General features: G+C 45.5%; 1 protein-coding gene across 1 annotated transcript in view; it reads left to right on the top strand.

Moving 5' to 3' along the window:
- The window catches only part of XPO4 (exportin 4), a 115,005-nt gene extending 100,682 nt beyond the window's left edge, over positions 1–14,323 (top strand). Inside the window, exons 13-23 of the mRNA XM_044287005.1 lie at positions 1,154–1,331; positions 2,454–2,613; positions 2,716–2,885; positions 3,843–4,017; positions 4,779–5,072; positions 6,754–6,934; positions 7,713–7,831; positions 7,911–8,041; positions 9,855–9,972; positions 12,591–12,683; positions 12,944–14,323. Of these exons, the coding sequence (XP_044142940.1) occupies positions 1,154–1,331; positions 2,454–2,613; positions 2,716–2,885; positions 3,843–4,017; positions 4,779–5,072; positions 6,754–6,934; positions 7,713–7,831; positions 7,911–8,041; positions 9,855–9,972; positions 12,591–12,683; positions 12,944–13,141 (1,817 nt within the window). The 3' untranslated portion in view covers positions 13,142–14,323. The remainder of the gene's footprint in view (positions 1–1,153; positions 1,332–2,453; positions 2,614–2,715; positions 2,886–3,842; positions 4,018–4,778; positions 5,073–6,753; positions 6,935–7,712; positions 7,832–7,910; positions 8,042–9,854; positions 9,973–12,590; positions 12,684–12,943) is intronic.
- The last annotated feature ends 6,604 nt before the right edge of the window (positions 14,324–20,927 follow it).

Consider the following 20,927-nt stretch of genomic DNA (forward strand, 5'->3'; position numbering starts at 1 on the left):
CAATGGGAAACCAAGATCTTTCAGCATGCTGAAAGACCAGGATTTGCAAGCGGCAGATTGTGCTGTCTAATTACGTTCTGCCGCCGGTAAACCACTGTACAGCATAGGGACATGTGATGGCATAGCGATCGCTCCTCCCCATGCTGCGGTGGACATTGCTGCATGTAATAGCAGCGGTCTCCTCAGCAAGCAGGCGATTGCCGGGAGGGAACTCAACTATATGATGTGAACTTCACCCTTTGCAGGTGACATCTGCAGCATTCCTGTTCTGAGAAATGCAGCAAAATCTGTAGTTTGTGGATTTTGCTGCTGCTCAATACCGGCAGATCTGCATCCTTAAATGTACGGCTCTGAAACGGAGCGGTGATTAAGCCCCGGAGTTAGCGGTCAGTCTGGCTTGAGAGAGTGCATGCGTTCAAGGCCGTCCCAGACGAATCTCTTAGGCTACTTTCACACACACACGCGTTTACATTTTCTGGGATTGAGATTCGTCATGGGATATCAATACCGGAGAAAAATGCTTCCATTTTGTCCCTGTTCATCGTCAACGTGGACAAAACTGAACAGAATGCACCAGAATGAAATTCATTCCGTTTGGTTGCGTTCTCCTACCGGAGAGCAAACCGCAGCTTGCTGTGCGGCATGGGATGCAGCGCAAAACAGATCCAGCATGACACACAATGCAAGTCAATGGTGCCGCATCCGTTTATTTCAGACACAGTAGAAAACGAACCGTCCCCTATTGACTTTCAATGGTGTTCATGACGGATCAGTCATTGCTATTTTAGAGATAATACAACCGGATTCGTTCATAACAGATGCAGATGGTCGTATTATCAGTAACGGAAGTGTTTTTGCTGATCCCTGCCGTAGCCTTGTGTGTGAGGCAGTCGGAGCCTGCTCCCAAGGTCTTTATTAAGTAATCAGTTTGTTCCAGGAGGCTCCAGACAAGGTCAGTCTGGGATCTTCTAGGTCGTTTTAACAGCTGGGGTCAGGTTAGTTTACGTCAGATCCCCTTTTTTTGTATCGCATTACAACCTGTCACTGGAGGGGTCTGAGGAAATTGCTGCATGTAAAAGCCACAGATCGCACTAGTCTTCAGTCGTCGTCGGTGGATAAATATTGCTCAGCTTAACCCCATTTGTCCACGCAGGCTACCTCTTGGCTGATGATGCTCAGGGTGAGACTCCATTAATACCTCCAGAAGTAATGGAATATTCAATTAAACAGTCAACCGAGGTGGACATCAATACGACGCTGCAGATCCTGGGATCTCCTGGGGAGAAAGCATCTTCAATACCCGGGTGTAACAGGACCGATTCCGTTATCAGGTCAGTCTGGCATATCTTCCATCGGCTTCTTATCAAATTAGGGATGATTTTTAAGGGGGGGGGAAAAAAAACGTTGTGTGGTTTGAGTTTTATTAAAGTGGTTAGCGATCGGGGCAGCGATTGCCAGTTCCAGCATCGCACGTTTCCTAGGAGCCAGAACGAAGAGGTGCTAATGAACAGTAGCGCTTTCTCTGGCAGACTTTGGGTGTCCATAGATTACAAAAAAAGATCCCTTTTAAAAGGGGGTTTCGAGTTTAATGTAAATAAGACATTATGTTTTAATGCCTCAATATCTTTGCTTGCTGTCAGTAAATGAGAACTTTACATCCCGAGACTGTATACAATACTTCTCATTTTTGGGATTTAAACTAATGCCGAGCTGCATCTCTTTACATCAGGCTTCATCAGCCTTGCCATTATGATCTAATTTATTAGACGATCACCTGTAAAAACTCTTTCGACCTGATTTCGAAAGCCCCCTAACTGGTGATGTACATGACTGAACATCTACCTGAGTTTTGCTCAAGGGGTGTGAGGGAGTGCTGCTCTATAGCAAGAATGTTAATGCAGCCTTTGGGGCGTCTGACCAGTTGGTCGATGCCTAGATGGTGCCGTCACTATTGATCAAGGCATCTAGGGAGTTAAGCAGCCAGCATCAGTTATCTCTGATCCGGCCATAACAGCGGGAACCTGGCTACAGTCGGTGCCTTACTTGCACTGTAATCTGGAGCCGGGGTCTCTTCAGTCCCGGCAACGAGGGCGTGGGCGGCCATGACTGAAAAGACCTGCACGTGCTCCATAAGAAAAATGATCAATTAAAATTTTATATATATATATATATATATATATATATATATATATATAATTATAATATTTTATATATATATATATATAATATATAATTATATATTTTAACATCGTTGGGATGTAAAAGGGCGCTCTTCAGAGTAGCTGGCAACCTATGGTGTAAGGAGAGTCGCTATGCCCAGTGCAAGGTGAAATTTTCCTGAGCTTCTTGCAGATATTTTACTAAAATTACAAAAATCTTGATCAGCGCTTCTAAAATATAAGTAGTGAAAGGCCACACTTATTGGTGATTTGTTTGTCATCTCTTCCGTGCAGGTTACTGTCTGCGGTTCTCAGAGCTTCAGAAGTAGAGTCACGTGCCACGAGGGCAGATCTGACCCATCTCCTCAGCCCCCAGATGGGCAAAGACATTGTCTGGTTTCTGAAACGGTGGGCAAAGACGTACCTCCTAGTGGATGAAAAACTGTACGACCAGGTTAGCATGGGCAGCCTTCCATACCATCAGACGTGTGCAGCAGTGCAGGTTTGTGTTTGTAGTTGTCAACTGTCATTGATTCCTCTGCTCTGTGTCTTGTAGATCAGCTTGCCGTTAAATACAGCCTTTGGCGCAGACACGGAGGGATCCCAGTGGATCATCGGCTATCTTCTAGAAAAAGTGATCAGCAATCTATCGGTGTGGAGCTCGGAGCAGGAGCTGGCTAATGACACTGTACAGCTATTAGTCACCCTGGTAGAAAGGAGAGAAAGGTACGGAACGTCGCCATCGTTCAGCACTCATGGATCTGTCCTCTTCCATGTCTTTCAGTAGATGCTGTATTCTCTGTGTAGTAGTTCTGGTTTGGGGTACTTTCACATTAGCGTTTTCCTCCGTCCTAGGGGCTCTATACCGGAAAAGAACTGATCAGGCATATCCCTATGCATTCTGAATGGAGAGTAATCCGTTCAGGATGCATCAGGACGTCTTCAGTTCAGTCTTTTTGGCTGATCAGGCTTTTCAGAAAACCGTACCATGTTGTATTTTTACCTCCGGCCAAAAATCCGGAACACTTTGACTGAACGCCGGATCCGGCCTTTTTCCCATTGACTTGCATCAACGCCGTATCCGGCGCCGTGTATTCTGTCAAACAGGATCCGGCTTTTGCATGTTAAACCCGAAAAATGTAAAAAAAAAAAAAAAAAAAAAAGGTAAAGTTCATAAATGGCGGATCCGTTTTTTTTTTTCTAATGCTTTTTTTCATTGTGATCAAAATCCTGATCAGGATTCAAATGTAATCCGTTTTCACACGATTTTCCAGACCCGGCAGGCAGTTCCAGTGACTGAATTGAACGCCGGATTCAAACAACACTAGTGTGAAAGCAGCCTAATAAGTTGTGAATTTGCTAATTTCACTCCATACAAATCTGAATTTGTATGGAGTGGATTGGTACAAGTTTGCCAACATTTTGTAAACTCAAAGGGCCACTTTCTTCTAAAAAGAGTGGTGCCACACCTGTCCACAGGTTGTGTGTAGTATTGCAACTCCCGTACCTACTTACAGGAAAGGAGCTGAGCTGCAATACCAGAAAAAACTCATGGACAGGTGGTTACCTCTTCCGGAAGAACACAGCCATGTTTCTCTAATTCTGTACAACTCCATTTTAGAAACAAGGTTATGGCAATTTTTTATTTATTTTTGGTTGTGATTCTGAAATTCTGTTCCTTAGGGCCAATTTAGTAATCCAGTGTGAAAACTGGTGGAATCTTGCCAAACAATTTGCACGGAGGAGTCCTCCCCTAAACTACCTGTCCAGCTCTGTGCAGAGGACGCTCATGAAGGCTCTGGTACTGGGAGGATTTGCTCACATGGATTCGGAGATGAAACAGCAATACTGGACGGAGGTGAGATCAGATCTGTACAATTTCTTCTTGCTGTTTGTATCGTGGCTCACTAATTCTGTTAGATGGGGTTGATATTGTTTGTATGCTTTTAAAGGAAATCTGTCACCAGCGACTTCCCTATCCAGCCGTTTGCATAGACACATAGCTGTGGTTCACCTGAGTAAAATATATTATTTTTTTAATTTAATTTTTGTTGTAGATCTGCGGCTCCGTTCCAGAGCTATACTTTTTCTTAATATGCGAATTAAGTATTTGGTGCAATGAGGGCATCACCATTGCATTTCTTTCTGTGACCAGCCCCTGCATGGCCTTGTCAACGCAGCGGGCTGGCCACAGAAAGGAGTGGGGTTTGGGTGCAGTGAGTGACGCAGCACTACAAATCTCCTGTATAGGTTTGGTGAAAGGGGGTTGTCCAGGGGTCTCAAGGTGGCAGAAAGCCGGGGGCTATAAAATAAAAAAGTGAAAACTGCTGACCTCGGCTGTCTTCAGTGCCTGAGCAGCATGTGACCACTGAGGTCAATGTTTGGCTGAAGGTATCACCTGAACGGAACAAAAAGTAGTCTGTGTGGGGTCCGTTTTTTTTGACCCATAGAAATGTATGGTCTGCAAATGCGGATCGGACACGGCTACAAAATACAGTAATGTGCATGAGGCCTAAGGAGAATTGATATACTAAGTATTAACATAGTCTTATGGATACGTTGGGCCTAATAGATGACGTGTCTGTCCTGTGGTTCCACCTGATTATTTTTCTATGACAGGTTTTGCAGCCTCTACAACAGCGATTCTTGAATGTCATAAACCAAGAAAACTTCCAGCAAATTTGCCAAGAGGAGGAGGTGAAGCAGGAGATCACGGCCACACTAGAAGCCCTCTGCGGAATTGCAGAAGCCACGCAGATAGATAACGTGGCCATCCTCTTCAACTTCCTCATGGACTTTTTAACTAACTGCATTGGGTTAATGGAAGTCTATAAAAATACCCCAGAGACTGTGAACCTTATTATAGAAGTTTTTGTAGAAGTTGCACATAAACAGATTTGTTACCTTGGAGAGGTAAGTACGGACTCCGCCCAATCATTCAGCAGGGACACTTACAGAATTGACCCTTAAATATGGTACACCTGTGGTGCCACTGTCCCCTTTCAGAGGCGGACATCCAATGTGTTTGGATTTCAGAAGTGCTTTGTAAATGGTATTTTTAGTCTTTTGGGAAAAGTGGACGTCTCCTCTGCTGAAACTCGCTGATCTTGAGCATGGGGTGTTTTCTTGAATGAATGGACGTCATGGATGCAATTTAGTATCTACACATCTAGTACTTCAAATCTGTGGCTCCATTTTAGAGACATATAGACACTTTATTCAGTATGGTAATTAGGTGTTAGAGCACTGAGGGGGTGTGCCAACACCTACCTTTGAGTGATAGGACCAGACGTCCTCGTGGTCTTCCTGCTGGTCTCTGGATTCCTAGCGCGTGTGCAGATCAGACCTCCGCGTCCGGGAAAGTGTAATTTCCATGATGCTTGGTGTCCGATCTGCACGTGCACCAGTAAATGTGCTGGGATTGCAGGGCCACTCTGTAAAGGCCACCCGGACTAAAAGTACTGCATGTCCGACTTTTTAGTCCGGCGGGCTCTCGCTGTGCTGTGCCGGAGCTCCGCCCCATTATACTCGATGGGGACGGAGCGGCAGTCCGGCGAAATGGTGGCAGGACGATCTGACAGGGTGAACAGCCTGTCTGTTCCGTCCTGCCGCTAGTGTGAAAGTAGTCTAATTTCAGTACGGACGGAGCAGTGGGTAAACCTTTTGCAAGCAGTCGGTGAAGGCGCAGCTCCAGTATCATAAAGGGAGCTGAAATGAGTTCTCCAGAGGGTGAAAACATGTATGGAAATAGCAGCTAGAATTTGCAAATGGTGACATGAATGGCATAATTTATGACTACTCGGGATGATGCCATTCTGAGCAGTAAAAAGTTAGATTAATTGACAGACGCGCTGCACATGAGGCATGTCTGCCAGATCCTCAGTCAGATGCAGTCGTTGGCCGCAAGAAAACCAATGATTAACAATTGGCGTACGTTCGCATGTCAGATTTTGACTGTCAAAATCCACCTTGTATCCCATAGCGGAAACTGCTGCCGTTTCTGCTATGGTTTTTAATTTTGGATGCTACGGCCCCTTTTCTCTTGTTGGCTCCGTTGGGCAGAGCTAAACAGCGAGCAAGCTCCCGCCACGGCTTTCCGAGGTGTCCTTGTGGTAACCACACCAACGATGGAAATTTCCATTCATGGCGTGATCTGGAAAACCGCAGGTGAAAGATCCTCCGCCACATGAGCTGCGGCACAGCCTCCCTTTGAAAACAGTGGTAGGTGGTTTCAGCACAGATGCTGCGCATTTTTCGGCGAAGACGCCACGCCAAAAATCCAACGTGTGAACATACCCTTAGGCTTAATGACGTGTGTCCGCTCTCTGCAATCAGCCAGCCTTTCATGACTTGTGCTGTCACACCAGCAACCAGAGACGGACAAGACATGGCTCCAATCTTGGTATTTCATATAAAACTTTTTGTCCTACGATCACATTTGTGCTGGTTGTCTCATGGCATTGGAAGGCATAATCTGCTGTAGAGGATCCTTACTTTGCTGGGGAGTGAATCCAGAGATCACTTTAGATCTTAGTCAGTGGTGACATGAATTCTTGCCTCAATCCTCAGACTCATAAGTCTCCTTCATTTTCAGTCCAAAGCCATGAATCTGTACGAAGCCTGTCTGACCCTGCTTCAGGTATATTCCAAAAATAACCTGGGAAGAAAGCGTATAGATGTAACGGCCGAGGAGGATCAGTATCAGGACCTGCTTCTCATCATGGAGCTCCTCACAAATCTGCTCTCTAAAGAGTTCATTGACTTCAGTGACACAGGTATGACCAGGCCCAGAGCTTCCTCAGGATTGCTTGTATTTTCTTGCATATTCGGGGACACACAATGTACTAGTCGGTAGTCTTCCCAGTCCGCTGGGTTTCCTGATGAACGCTCGTAGTGTAAATGTTTGTTCTCATAATGCAGTGAACATTTTTACATTGTTGTCCATAAATGTACAAGGATTGCGATCTAAAGTCAGAATCTAGTGATTATAGGGAGATGAACGGGCATTGCTGATCTCACCCTGCAGAAAGTTCCTCCTCCTTTGCACAAATGTGAATACATTTTTTTAAAAGGGGTCACAGAGTTTTCATAAAACTTTTGATGTGTCAGTCAGATCTAAAGTCTTGATCGCTGCAGGAGGTGGAATCTAGATGGGCCCATAGACTTTGAGGAAATCTTCCTATCCTGCTGTGAGGAGAAAGCGAAATATGCAAGCACTTCTCTCTCCTCGTTCTAGTGATCGATGGGGGGCTCGGCACTCAGACCCCCACCAACTAAAACCTTTGCTAGGTCTCTTACATGTATGTACAGTATATTAGGGCTGACATGATTACTCAATTAAATCGAGTAACTCGACAGATTAATCCTTGAGGGCATGAGGGGGGAGCTGAGGGCATGAGGGGGCTGATGGGTTTTTATAAAGGAAAACATTCTTTAAATTTTTTTTTATTAGAGTACTCGATTAATCAGTAGTATACTTGATTACTAAAATAATTGATAGCTGCAGCCCTAAAATAAATATATAGCGTCTTCACTTGTGATTTCTTATTTCAGATGAAGTTTTTCGCCCCCATGAACAAGGACAAGCCACAAATCGGCCGGTGTCTGCCGCTGATGTAGTTTTATATGGTGTCAATATTGTGCTGCCGTTAATGTCACAAGACTTACTAAAGGTTTGTATTTCTTCTTCGCCTCCTTATCATTGTGATTTAGTCCTGAGTCGTCCATGACCCATTCTTCGTCTCCCCGCAGTTCCCATCATTATGTAACCAGTACTACAAGCTGATCACGTTTATATGTGAAATTTTCCCTGAGAAGATTCCCCAGCTTCCAGAAGATCTGTTCAAGAGCCTCATGTATTCTCTTGAGCTAGGGATGACCTCGTATCCTTTCTTTTAAGTGCCATGTCCTGCTTCGCCATGCAGCGAGTATTCACGCGGATAAAGTTTATATGAAAAAATTGGCATAAACCTTGCCCTTTTGTGGAGTGGTGTTTGGAACAGTCCCACAAAAATAGACTGTGTGGCAGACACATCAGACCTTGGTCACTCAAGGCCCCTTTACACTGCCCTAATATCAGGCAGATTATCGCTAACGAGCATTCGTAGGATCGAATGATCTGTCAGTGTAAGGCCGAATGCACACGGCCGTGTTCCGAGAGCGGTCCGTGGTATGACTGGCTGGATTCCTGTTGAGAGCAGGAGCGCATGGCGTCATTGGTTGCTATGACACCGCGCACTTCATGCCGCCGCTGCACTACAGTAATACACTCGTATAGTGTATTACTGTAGTGCAGCGGCGGCATGAAGCGCACGCCGTCATAGCAACCAAATGACGCCGTGCGCTCCTGCTCTCAAAAGGAATCCAGCCCGGCATACCACGGACCGCTCTCGGAACACGGCCGTGTGCATTCGGCCTAAAGGTGCTGCCAATCACCCGATGAATGAGCAAAATGCTTGTTCACTTTGGTGCTGCGGTCACCAAAATAATCGTTTGCCAGCAGCAGATCGTGGCGTCTAAACAGCCTCCTCTGGCCACAAACATTGATTCTGTACTGTGGAGGAGAGTGCTTTACCTCTAGGGCCCATTCACACTTAGGTCTGATGGATATATATGAAAGAGTTTTTTTTTTTTTGTCTGACCCCCACCAATCAAATACTAATGATCTCTCCAGTGGTAGGTCACCAGTAAGAGAAACTCTCGGGGAAAACCCCTTTAATTCCTTCCTTTGTTCTCTGACACATGTTTGCTGATATAGTTAAATAATTACATTTCTGTTTTCTTTTCAATACGCAGCAAGTTCCCAGCGATCTCATGTTTTGCGCGTCTCGCACCTGCAGATTTTTTCCCTTTTCTTTCATCCATACTTATGCAGTGTTCCAAAAGAACAGCAATAAAAAAAGTTTATGCTTTAACAAAAAAAAAAAAAAAAAACGGTACTAATGGTGAAAAGCGATTTGATAGATATGCAAATTAACCTGAGATGAGTCCTGTCCCTGACTCATCTCAAACACAGGACTCATCTCAGGTTAATTTGCATATGTATCAAATCGTTTGTTTTTTTTACACAATAAAAGCACACAGAGCTATGGGGACTGGGTATTGCAGATGTGCTAGCAGCGATCTAGCAGCCCATGTCCTCAGCTCTATACACACAATCCTGGTGACAGGTTCCCTTTAAATGACATCCGAAACAAATAAAAGCTCAATGTTGATGTTTTCATACAGGAGTGAAGAAGCTCTTACAATGTGCGGAAGGAACTGGATAATACTCAGAAGGTGCTCGCTATCTCTCCATGCATACAGCCCAGTCTTTACAGTGTCCGATAAATCCCAGCAGGCGTACTTGTTTCTGTCTTCAAGACATGCTTTATTTGTTCATATAATCCATATCACAGGATGCGTTTCGGCCAGTCCAGCCTTCCTCAACTGCAGTTGAGGAAGGCTGGACGGGCCGAAACGCATCCTGTGATATGGATTATATGATGAAATAAAGCATGCTTCAAAACAGAAACAAGTACGCCTGCTGGGATTTATCTGATTTTGGAATTGGGAACGATCCCTTCTCGTGCAAGCGTTTTCACTAGAGTGCTGAGCTGTCTAATTTTGATCGAACAGTCTTTACAGTGGACTATGTTCTGTTGTGTATCCCGTATATATCTAGCCTGCTTTTATGCCCTTAACTGCACTAATAAGAATGAGCTCGGAGGTTTCCCAGCTCTGTCTGGAAGCTTTAACGCCATTAGCGGAGCAGTGTGCGAAAGCACAGGACACGGACTCCCCTTTGTTTGCTGCAACAAGGCACTTTCTAAAGGTAAGCACTCTCTGGACTGGTAAAGTAACTTAATTTTTGGAAAAACTGCATTGAGGCTGCAAGAACCCATACCTACAGATATAACCAGAGCTTCAATTTACCTTGCAATCTGCTTGTGTGAGCCTTCCCTCTAGGGATGTCCCGATACCATTTTTTTAAGACTGAGTACGAGTACCGATACTTTTATTTAAGTACTCACCGATGCCAATTACCGATACCAATTTTAACAATAAAATACACACACATGTATTTTGTGACCACTGACCAACCAAAAGGCCCCAAAACAGAACTATAACATTAAGTACAAGAGGCAGTGTATCAACTATTTAATATAGGTGGAAGGTTTTTTTTTAAGCGGCGCAGTTGCTGATAGCAATGATTACGTTTCCTTTGTACAAGGGTTAATAAATGGGCATATAACCATGTTTCACAACCAATGTGCCTCCAGCAGTTGCAAAACTACATCTCCCAGAATGCCTGGACAGCCTTTGCATGCTGGGAGGTGTAGTTTTGCAACTACTGGAGGCACACTGGTTGGGAAACGCTGTTATATGCCCATTTCCTCCCCCCTCCACCTTATTTTATATTCTCTTTTTACTGAATTTCTCCTAAGCTTTATTACTATTTACTAGGGTCGGTTCCTCTACCTTTGGAAACTCCTGGCAGGCAAACTCTGTGTGAGGAGGGTGTCTGGACTCTGGAGAGGCTTTTCCCGTGGCTGGCTGGCTTGCCCACAGACCAGATGTCTGTGGGCAAAGTCATGGGCAACATGAATTAAAAAAAACACTTGAGGTTCCAAGGAGAGTTAGGAGACGTTATACTGTATGGGGGCAGCCACAAGGAGACGTTATACTGTATGGGGGCAGCCACAAGGAGACGTTATACTGTATGGGGGCAGCCACAAGGAGACGCTACACTGTATGGGGGCAGCCACAAGGAGACGTTACACTGTATGGGGGCAGCCACAAGGAGACGTTACTGTATGGGGGCAGCCACAAGGAGACGTTACACTGTATGGGGGCAGCCACAAGGAGACGTTACACTGTATGGGGGCAGCCACAAGGAGACGTTACACTGTATGGGGGCAGCCACAAGGAGACGTTACACTGTATGGGGGCAGCCACAAGGAGACGTTACACTGTATGGGGGCAGCCACAAGGAGACGTTACACTGTATGGGGGCAGCCACAAGGAGACGTTACACTGTATGGGGGCAGCCACAAGGAGACGTTACACTGTATGGGGGCAGCCACAAGGAGACGTTACACTGTATGGGGGCAGCCACAAGGAGACGTTACACTGTATGGGGGCAGCCACAAGGAGACGTTACACTGTATGGGGGCAGCCACAAGGAGACGTTACACTGTACGGGGGCAGCCACAAGGAGACGTTACACTGTATGGGGGCCACAAGGAGACATACTGTAAGGAGTCAGGACAACAATTTTTGAAGCCCCTCCCTCCTCAGTATAATAGTCTTGTGGCCATCATACAGTAATGTATATTTCTTCTTGCCCTAATGCCTGCTTTTAGAGATCAATGTGCAGCTTGCAGGAAGGGAAGGACCAGGGCCATAGAAGACAGACACAACACCTTTATTTCTTTCTGTCTGTGACCACTTGGGCTGGTTATAATCTTCTAACTAAGCTTTATACACTTACTAGGGTCGGTTCCTATAACTTTTAAAAATACTGGCAGGCAAACTCTGTGTGAGGAGGGTGTCTGGACTCTGGAGAGGCTTTTCCCGCGGCTGGCTTGCTCCTGTGCTCCGATTCGGAGATCAGATGTCTGTGGGTGGAGTCATCGGGAACATGGGGGGAGGAGCCGGGGACAGTGGCGGCCGCTGCGGAAAGTGTGAATCAGAGCAGCCGTGGGAAAAGTCTCTTTCCAGACAACCTCCTAACACCACATGCAGAACTGGTCACGTCGGATGGCTGTGGGCAGAGTCTTAAACCTGGGAGGAGCCGGGGACAGCGGAGGCCGCTGGTAATCAGGGCGAGGGGCGGAGACTGGGAGCAAGAAGAAGCTGTTTTTGCTGTGCGACAGTGCGAGATGCAGGGGCAGGCCGTGGACGGACACATTTAGAAGCGGCGCAGAGGTATCTGCAGTGGCATCGGGGATATTTGCACGAGTACAAGTACTCGTGCAAATGTCCGGTATCGGTCCCAATATCGGTATCTGGACATCCCTACTTCCCTTACAAGACTACAATCCCCACAATCCCTAGCTTTCCTGCTGTGAGTTTTGATGTTTTCTGATTGGCTGCCTGATGTCACATCCCAGTCACACCCCCTCTACCCAGTGACCACCAGCAATTAGCTATAGAGTTGATAGCAACACACTGAGCATGCTCGACCTCACAAAGGCTCAGAACTAAACTACAGGTCGATGCCATGGTAATTTGAGGAAACACAGTGGGTAGCGGAGGGAAAAAAAACTACTTTTATAACTACTGAATGGTAAATATGTGAAATCCACATTATATTAGGTAATTATGTATGATGAATAAGTCTAAAACATAAGTTATATTTATGGTAACCGGAATACCCCTTTAACTCAAGCACTTTTCAGCAATTCCAGATGGCTTCATGCTGCTTGTATGTCTCTTTTCACTCCACAGCTGGTCTTTGACATGCTTGTCTTACAAAAACACAACACGGAGATGACGACGGCCGCAGGCGAAGCGTTTTACACATTGGTCTGCTTAAACCAGGTAAGAGGATTACATTTAAAGGGGTTGTGCAGTGGCTTAATAATGATGATCTATCCTCAGGACAGATGGGGAGGGACCCAGTAATTACTGGAACAGCAATGGTGGAAATCGGTGAGGTTGGGCATCGATTTCATGATTTTAAAACTTTACCCTGCAGGACAACCCCCTAATGTACAGCCATATTAGTATGATTCCAGTGCATTGCCTGACCTCAGAAGCACTTGTGTCATTATTCTTCCCCATTCTGTCTTCCGTTCCAGGCAGAGTACGCAGAGTTGGTGGAAACACTATTATCCAGTCAGCAAGATCCCCTCATTTACCAGCGTTTAGCCGATGCCTTCAACAAACTGACGGCAAGCAGCACGCCTCCCACCTTGGACCGGAAACAGAAAATGTCCTTCCTCAAGAGTCTGGAAGAATTTATGGCCAACGTCGGAGGTCTCCTCTGTGTTAAATGAGAGGCCAAACTTTTAGAGTACCCTCTCGGCAAAATGCACTGAACCTGCTGATGGCCGTCTAACCCCCCACAACTTGTTCCCAGGCTTACACTTGCATCTCTGGGTGGTTTTTAAAGAGTTATTTAAGTTTCAAAAACAAACAAAGGGGTCAGTAAGATGCGTCAGCTGCATTACTATTCATGAAGCACAGGGCCGTGCTTCAGCGGATGAATGGGTAAAGGTATTTTTTTAAAGATATTTCCATATGCCTGCAAACAGATAACGGGCACGCCTGTTCTTTGCAGTGCCTTTCCCCCTCCCATCACCCTTTCGTCGGACGCGTGAATGATATATATATATTTTTTTTTATTCTATAGAATATTTTTTCCATGTTTAAGAATGTTAGACCGAATGTGCAATAGACACGAATATGTAAAGGGTGTCTATGCGCAAATCATCTGTACGAGGTTTCTTTCCCTCTCCTTCCACACCCTCGGTTTTGCTTCTGATTTAAATCAGTACACCAAATGATTTATTTTTATTTTGGACTTTTTTTTTTTTTAGAAGCACACACAAGATATGGAATTATGGAATAATTTTTGTGCACATGAACTAAGCATTGCATGATTTAATGTTTTTGGGGTTTTTTTTTTTTTTTTTGTTTTTGCCTTGCCCTACGTGATTATCGGCCAAGTGTATAATGCAAAGGGGAGAAATAATTTTTGTAATAGAATTAATTTGTCACCATTTCATTGCCTTATAAAATATATAATGTGTATATTTTAATATGTATTTGGGTTTTCTAACCCTCCCAAAATAGTTCTTGAGCACCTGTGTAGGGCATGCAGCCTTTTAAGTCCATGCCATTTTCTGGGGTCATCTGGATGAAAGCGTTACGTGTGTATGTGAAATGATTTGCACACCCAGGCTCTGTTTTGTTTTTTGATCTTTGTTTCCCTCCCCTCCCTCTTTTTATATAATTTTTATTCCCCGTCGGACTGTTAGTTTCAGCAATAGAAAAAGGTGTAAGCCGACCACGTCTACACGCTTTTTTTAAATTGGGGCATTAAGTGATGCAAATGATGCTGTTTCAGTCAAATGTTTCTAGTGTGTCTTTTTTTTTTTTTTTCTTCCTTTTTTTTTAAATTTGTATAAAATGTACAGTGTAAACAGCTCCAATTCTGTTGCCCTTTTTTTTTTGTATCTCCACAGCCAAATGGCAAATGCATACAATACCTTATACCAAGGGTCAGCAACCTCCGAAACTCCAGGTGTTTTGAAACTACATCTCCCATCATGCACACATACTTGGCTGTTCTCGGAACTCCCACAGAAGTGAAAGGAGCATGCTGGGAGTTGTAGTTTCACAGCAGCTAGAGTGCCAAAGGTTGCTGATCCCTGCCTTATACAGACAGAACCTCCATCGCACATGCTGATATGGAGATTTGGGGTATATTCACACTTGGCAGATTTGAAAATTAGTTCTAGTCTTCTGTTCGGGCTTGTTTCTGCAAACTAGATTTGTCAAATCTGCCACATGTGAATTGATCCTTAGGTTTTACCTTCCTAGTATGGAAATTGATTGCATCATGTAAATTGCCTATGGCAAAGAGGGCATGCAGAGAAGTAATGACCTGCTCTGCATGTTACTGTATGGAGATCGGTGGAAATCATTCTAGTGAGCGGTTACCATTCTAACAATGTTAGACCCTAGAACATAGATGTGACCATACTTTAAAGGGAGTCGGTCTGCTCTGAAATATCCCCCTAGAGCAGGGGTGCACAACGTTTTCTGGGTGCCAGACCGAACCATCAAGTGCTGAAAATAAAATTTTAAAGGGGTATTAACAACTGAAATACTGTATTTATGGCTTATTGAACATGCCGCATATACCATTAGTATCTAGTTACAGTTCCAGGAATCCTACCTAATGGGAGAAATACATGAAAAATACATGTGAGCAACCACAAGACCTAGACATACATGTCTGTTACCAGATGGTTGGGGGCCACATGTGGCCCCCGGGCTGCAGGATGTGCACCCCTCCCCTAGAGTAAGCCGTGTATAATGTAAGTGGTGCTGAGTCTGGTTATGTCATTTCTTTTTTTTATCTTCATACTCTCACTCTGACACTGCTCCCACAAACCAGCAGTAAAATGCATTGAGAGGACTCCTCCTTGAGTCCTCTCCATGATGTGTGTGAGCTCAGGAGTCCTCTCAATGCATTTCACTGCTGCTTTGTAGGAGCACAGCGTCGGGACGCAAGTGAGTATGAAGATAACCGGACTCCATGTCACTTAAACTAGACACTGCTTACTCTAGTTTGGGGCCGTAAATTTTTTTTTATTTTTTTTAAGTGCCAGACCAGCTATTTGATAACCTTGCCTCACAAAAAGCATATCGAGCGATCAAAAAGTCACATGTCCCCCAAACTGGTACCAATGAAAACATCACCTCATCCCGCAAAAAACAAGCCCTCGCACAAAAACATCACCAGGGAAAAAAATATGGCTCTGAGAATGACATAAAAAACATGATTTTTTCTTTTTTTTTTCTTTTTTAAAAATCTTTTTATTGTTTAAAACTGAAAAAAAATTAAAATAAAATTGGGTATCACTGCGTCTGTAACAAAATATCACATATACCCAGTCAGGTGAATGCTGTAAAAAATAAAAACTATGCCAGAACAGCTATGCTAAATGATCAAAAAGTCATATGAACATCAAGATGGTACCAATGATCGGCTCATCCTGTTAATATAAAAATCGTCTCTCAAAAATGGTTCTGTAAAAGCATGATTTTCTTTTCAAAAAAATGCTTTGTGTAAAGGTCGTTAAAAAAAAAACAAACTAAAATTGTACTGACCAGCAGAATTATTTATTTTATGCACTTATATAGCACTGACATATTCCTCAGATCTTTACAGACATTAGCACCAAGCTGTCCCTAATGGGGCTCACTATTGGGGATGAGCAAATCAACTTCGGATGAAACATCCAAATAGGGCTGCAACGATTACTCAATGTAATCGACACAAAAAAATCCTCAATGGCGCTGATGGCAATGGGGGACATGGCATGGAGGGGCTGATGGCACTGGGAGAGTGGGGACATGATGGCATGCAGGGGCTGATGGCACTGGGAGACATGATGGCATGCAGGGGCTGGTGGGAGTCATGATGGCATGCAGGGGGCGCGGATGACTTTTTATAAAGGAAAATGGGGGTGCTGATGGCAATGGGGGACATGGCATGGAGGGGTTGATGGGACTGGGAGAGTGGAGGACATGATGGCATGCAGGGGCTGATGGGAGTGGGGGTTATGATGGCATGCAGGGGCTGATGGGAGTGGGGGTTATGATGGCATGCAGGGGGACTGAAGACACGGGGCTGATGGCACTGGGGGAGTGGGGGACATGATCGCATGCAGGGGACTGAAGACACTGGGTGCTGATGGCACTGGGGGGAGCTGATGACTTTTTATAAAGGAAAATGGGGGGTGCTGATTGCACTGGGGGACATGATGGCACTGGGAGAGTAGGGGACATGATGGCATGCAGGGGGACTGATGGCACTGGGGGAGCTGATGACTTTTTTTATAAAGGAAAATGGGGGGTGCTGATGGCAATGGGGGACATGGCATGGAGGGGCTGATGGGACTGGGAGAGTGGGGGACATGATGGCATGCAGGGGCTGATGGGAGTGGGGGTCCTGATGGAGCAGGGGGACTGAAGACACAGGGGGCTGATGGCACTGGGGGACATGATGGCATGCAGGGGGACTGAAGACACTGGGTGCTGATGGCACTGGGGGGGAGCTGATGACTTTTTATAAAGGAAAATGGGGGGGTGCTGATTGCAATGGGGGATATGGCATGGAGCGGCTGGCATTGGGGGACATGATGGCACTGGGAGAGTGGGGGACATGATGGCATGCAGGGGCTGATGGCTCTGGGGGAGTGGGGGACATGATGGTGCACGGGGACTGAAGACACAGGGGGCTGATGGGAGTGGGGGGGGGACATGATGGCATGCAGGGGGACTGAAGACACTCTGTGCTGATGGCACTGGGGGGAGCTGGTGACTTTTTATAAAAAAATATTTTTCTTTTTTCTTATTAGAGTACTCAATTAATTGGATTAATCGATAGAATACTTGATTACTGAAATAATCGATAGCTGCAGACCTACACCTGAAGTCGATTCGCATACAACTTTGTTCCAATACTGTACGGAGCAGGAGACTTCGCAAAGCAATAACTTTGGCTCATCTGAGCCAATACATTCTAATACTGTATTGGAATTAAGTTTTCTGGGAATCTACTTCAGATGTTTAATCCAAAGTCTATTCGCTCATCCCTACTCACAATCTAAGGTCCCTATCAGTATGTCTTTGTGTGGGTTTCCTCCGGGTTCCTCCCACACTCTAAACACTGGGAGAACATACAAACTCCATGCAGATGTCCCTGGTTGGATTCGGCCCAGCCAGAGAAGAAAAAAAAAAAAAGTATGGTTGTCAGAAAATAGCTGTACTGGTACCCAGAGGCTTTTCAATAGCAACATGGCACCTGTAAACCAATCCATCAAAATCTGCTGTGCAAAAGGTGGTCTTTCTCTTCTGAACCCTGCAATGTACCTAAACTGCAGTTTATGACTACATTTATGGAATTTCTGCACATTATCGGAGCATTACTTTTTGCAAAATATCAGTGGCATCAAAATGCTCACTCTAGCCCTTATAAATAACTTGGGGTGCAGTTTCCAAAATGGGGTTACTTAGTGTGTACTTTTCACTATACAGGTACCTGAGGAGCTCTGAAAATGTGATGTAATGCCAGAAAACCATTCCGGTAAAATATGTGCTCCAAATTGCGTTTCTTCCCTTCTGAGCATTGTTGTGTGCCCATACAGCAGCATATGTCCACATTTATGGAATTACGGTACCTAGTAAAACCAGCTTATCAGTTTTTAAGTAGTGGAGTGTCTCAAATGGCACAAGCTAGGCATGTTATATGGGGCGCTCATACACCATATCTGTGGAAAACTGTCAATTTTCACTTTGCTGCACATTGATTTCTGCAAAATGCTCACTCCTCCCCTTGATACCTTGATGGGCAGAGTTTACAAAATGGGTTCACTTCTCAGGTGTTCTATTTATTTCACCCCAGAGCAACTGCCGTTTTCAACACGAGTAGTGTATGGATGCCTTTACAAGTAGCAAAAAATTCTGCGAGTGAAAATTTGTTCCATTTATTTGAATGGGGCAGAAAGCATGTGGATTTCTGCAAGCCCCATTAAGGTGACTGGAACTGACAGGAGCCAAATAAAATATTTTTTAACCAAATTTAAAATATAATAATAAAAAGAAAAAAGACTTTGAAAAGAAGTTGAAATGCAGGTCACAGCTATACATATAGGATAACACAGCACCACATAACTGTTATGTAGACCTTCTTTTTCCTCTTCTCCTCCATTTGACCCAGACCGCCATGACAAATTATTTGTCATGGCTGTTTAAGGGTAACAAGAGCATACACAGTAAAAAGAGCTACTGACCGGACCCAAACTAGGGAAGAGAAAGGGTGACCCCTGTCAGATCCTCAACACACTCCCTATGCTGCTAAAGCACATGCCCGGATCCATGTGGTGGAACGAGGCATGCCCGCGTGCCTAAGACTGATGAGCCCTGTAACCCCTACAATAGTGGAAGGGGCACGGCCACCGATACCCTGCTCAGAATATGGAGGGAACCGTGGCCACCTCAGATCCAGTCAGAAAATCACCAGGTACACAACAATGTCTGCACACTTAGCTGATGGAGCTGCAGCCGTAGAGAAGACGGATCCAAGGGCCGCTGGCAATATCCGGAGTGCTTGCAGCAACAGAACACAGGTCCAGAGAACTAATAGCTTAACAAGTGAAGATACTCAAGGCAGAGCTACAACTGAAAAGAGAAATATAATCCACGCCCTGCAATAGGAGGAGGGGTGATTTAAAGGCAGGGAAATCAAATGCAGGAGGAACAGCTGGGAGTAAAGACCTCCTCACAGGGGTGGAGAAACAGAACAGTGAGAACACCTCCAAACTCTAAGTGACATCATCACAGGGGTGGAGAGACACAGAGCTGAGAGAACGTCTCAAAGCTCTGGTAGTGACAGTACCCCCCCCCCCTTCTACGGGTGGACCCAGGACCCACCTTCCCAGGATGAGCCCTATGAAATGCCCTGATAAGGCGAGTGGCTTTAATGTCCGACATCGGAACCCACATCCTCTCCTCAGGACCATAACCCTTCCAATGAACGAGGTACTGAAGAGAACCGCGGACAATGCGAGAGTCCACAATTCTGGAAACCTCAAACTCCAGATTGCCATCAACCAAAATCGGAGGAGGAGGCAAAGAGGAGGGTACCGTGGGCTGGACATATGGTTTTAAGAGAGATCTGTGGAATACATTATGTATCTTCCAAACCCGTGGAAGATCAAGGCGGAAGGCAACAGGATTGATGACTGACAAAATTTTATAAGGCCCAATAAACTTGGGACCCAATTTCCAGGAGGGAACCTTCAGTTTAATATTTCTTGTAGACAACCACACCAGATCACCCACATTCAGGTCCAGACCAGGCACACGTCTCTTATCAGCCACACGCTTATACTTCTCACTCATCTTTCTGAGATTACTCTGAATCTTTTGCCAAATGGTAGACAAAGACGAGGAAAATCTCTCCTCCTCAGGTAAACCAGAAAGAGCCCCTCCCGAGAATGTCCCAAACTGCGGATGGAACCCATATGCACCAAAAAATGGTGACTTATCAGAAGATTCCTGACGACGGTTGTTCAAAGCAAACTCAGCAAGAGGGAGAAATGAACACCAATCCTCCTGGTTCTCTGCCACAAAACAGCGCAAATATGTCTCCAGATTCTGATTGAGGCGCTCAGTCTGACCATTCGACTGCGGGTGAAAAGCAGAAGAGAAGGACAGCCGAACCCCCAGGCGAGAACAGAAAGCCTTCCAGAACCTGGACACAAACTGCGTGCCTCTATCGGAAACAATATCAGAGGGAATGCCGTGCAATTTAACAATATGGTCGACAAAAGCTTGCGCCAACGTTTTAGCATTGGGTAAACCAGGGAAAGGAACGAAATGAGCCATCTTGCTAAAACGGTCCACGACCACCAGGATCACCGACTTCCCCGAGGAATGAGGAAGATCCGTGATAAAGTCCATGGACAGGTGTGTCCAAGGACGGGAAGGTATGGGTAACGGGAGAAGGGAACCTGAAGGTCGTGAACGAGGGACCTTAGCGCGAGCGCACGTCTCACAAGCCGCCACAAAACCCTCCACAGACTTACGAAGAGCCGGCCACCAAAATCTCCGAGCAATGAGATCTACCGTGGCTCTACTCCCGGGGTGACCAGCAAGAACCGTATCATGATGTTCCTTAAAGAGTTTGTGACGTAGCTCAGGAGGCACGAACAACTTCCCGGAGGGACAACGGGCAGGTGCCTCAGACTGGGCAGCCTGGACCTCGGCCTCCAAATCGGAATATAGAGCAGAAACAACTACCCCCTCCGCCAAAATGGGACCCGGGTCCTCGGAGTTTCCTCCTCCCGGAAAACAGCGAGAGAGAGCATCAGCCTTCACATTCTTGATCCCAGGGCGGAAAGTAACAACAAAATTGAATCTGGAGAAGAACAGAGACCATCTGGCCTGTCTCGGATTCATAAGCCTGGCCGACTCCAAGTACGCCAGATTCTTATGGTCGGTAAAAACGGTGATAGGGTGCCTGGCCCCCTCCAACCAATGGCG

The sequence above is a fragment of the Bufo gargarizans genome, chromosome 3 (genome assembly GCF_014858855.1).
Source record: "Bufo gargarizans isolate SCDJY-AF-19 chromosome 3, ASM1485885v1, whole genome shotgun sequence".
Lineage (NCBI taxonomy): Eukaryota > Metazoa > Chordata > Amphibia > Anura > Bufonidae > Bufo > Bufo gargarizans.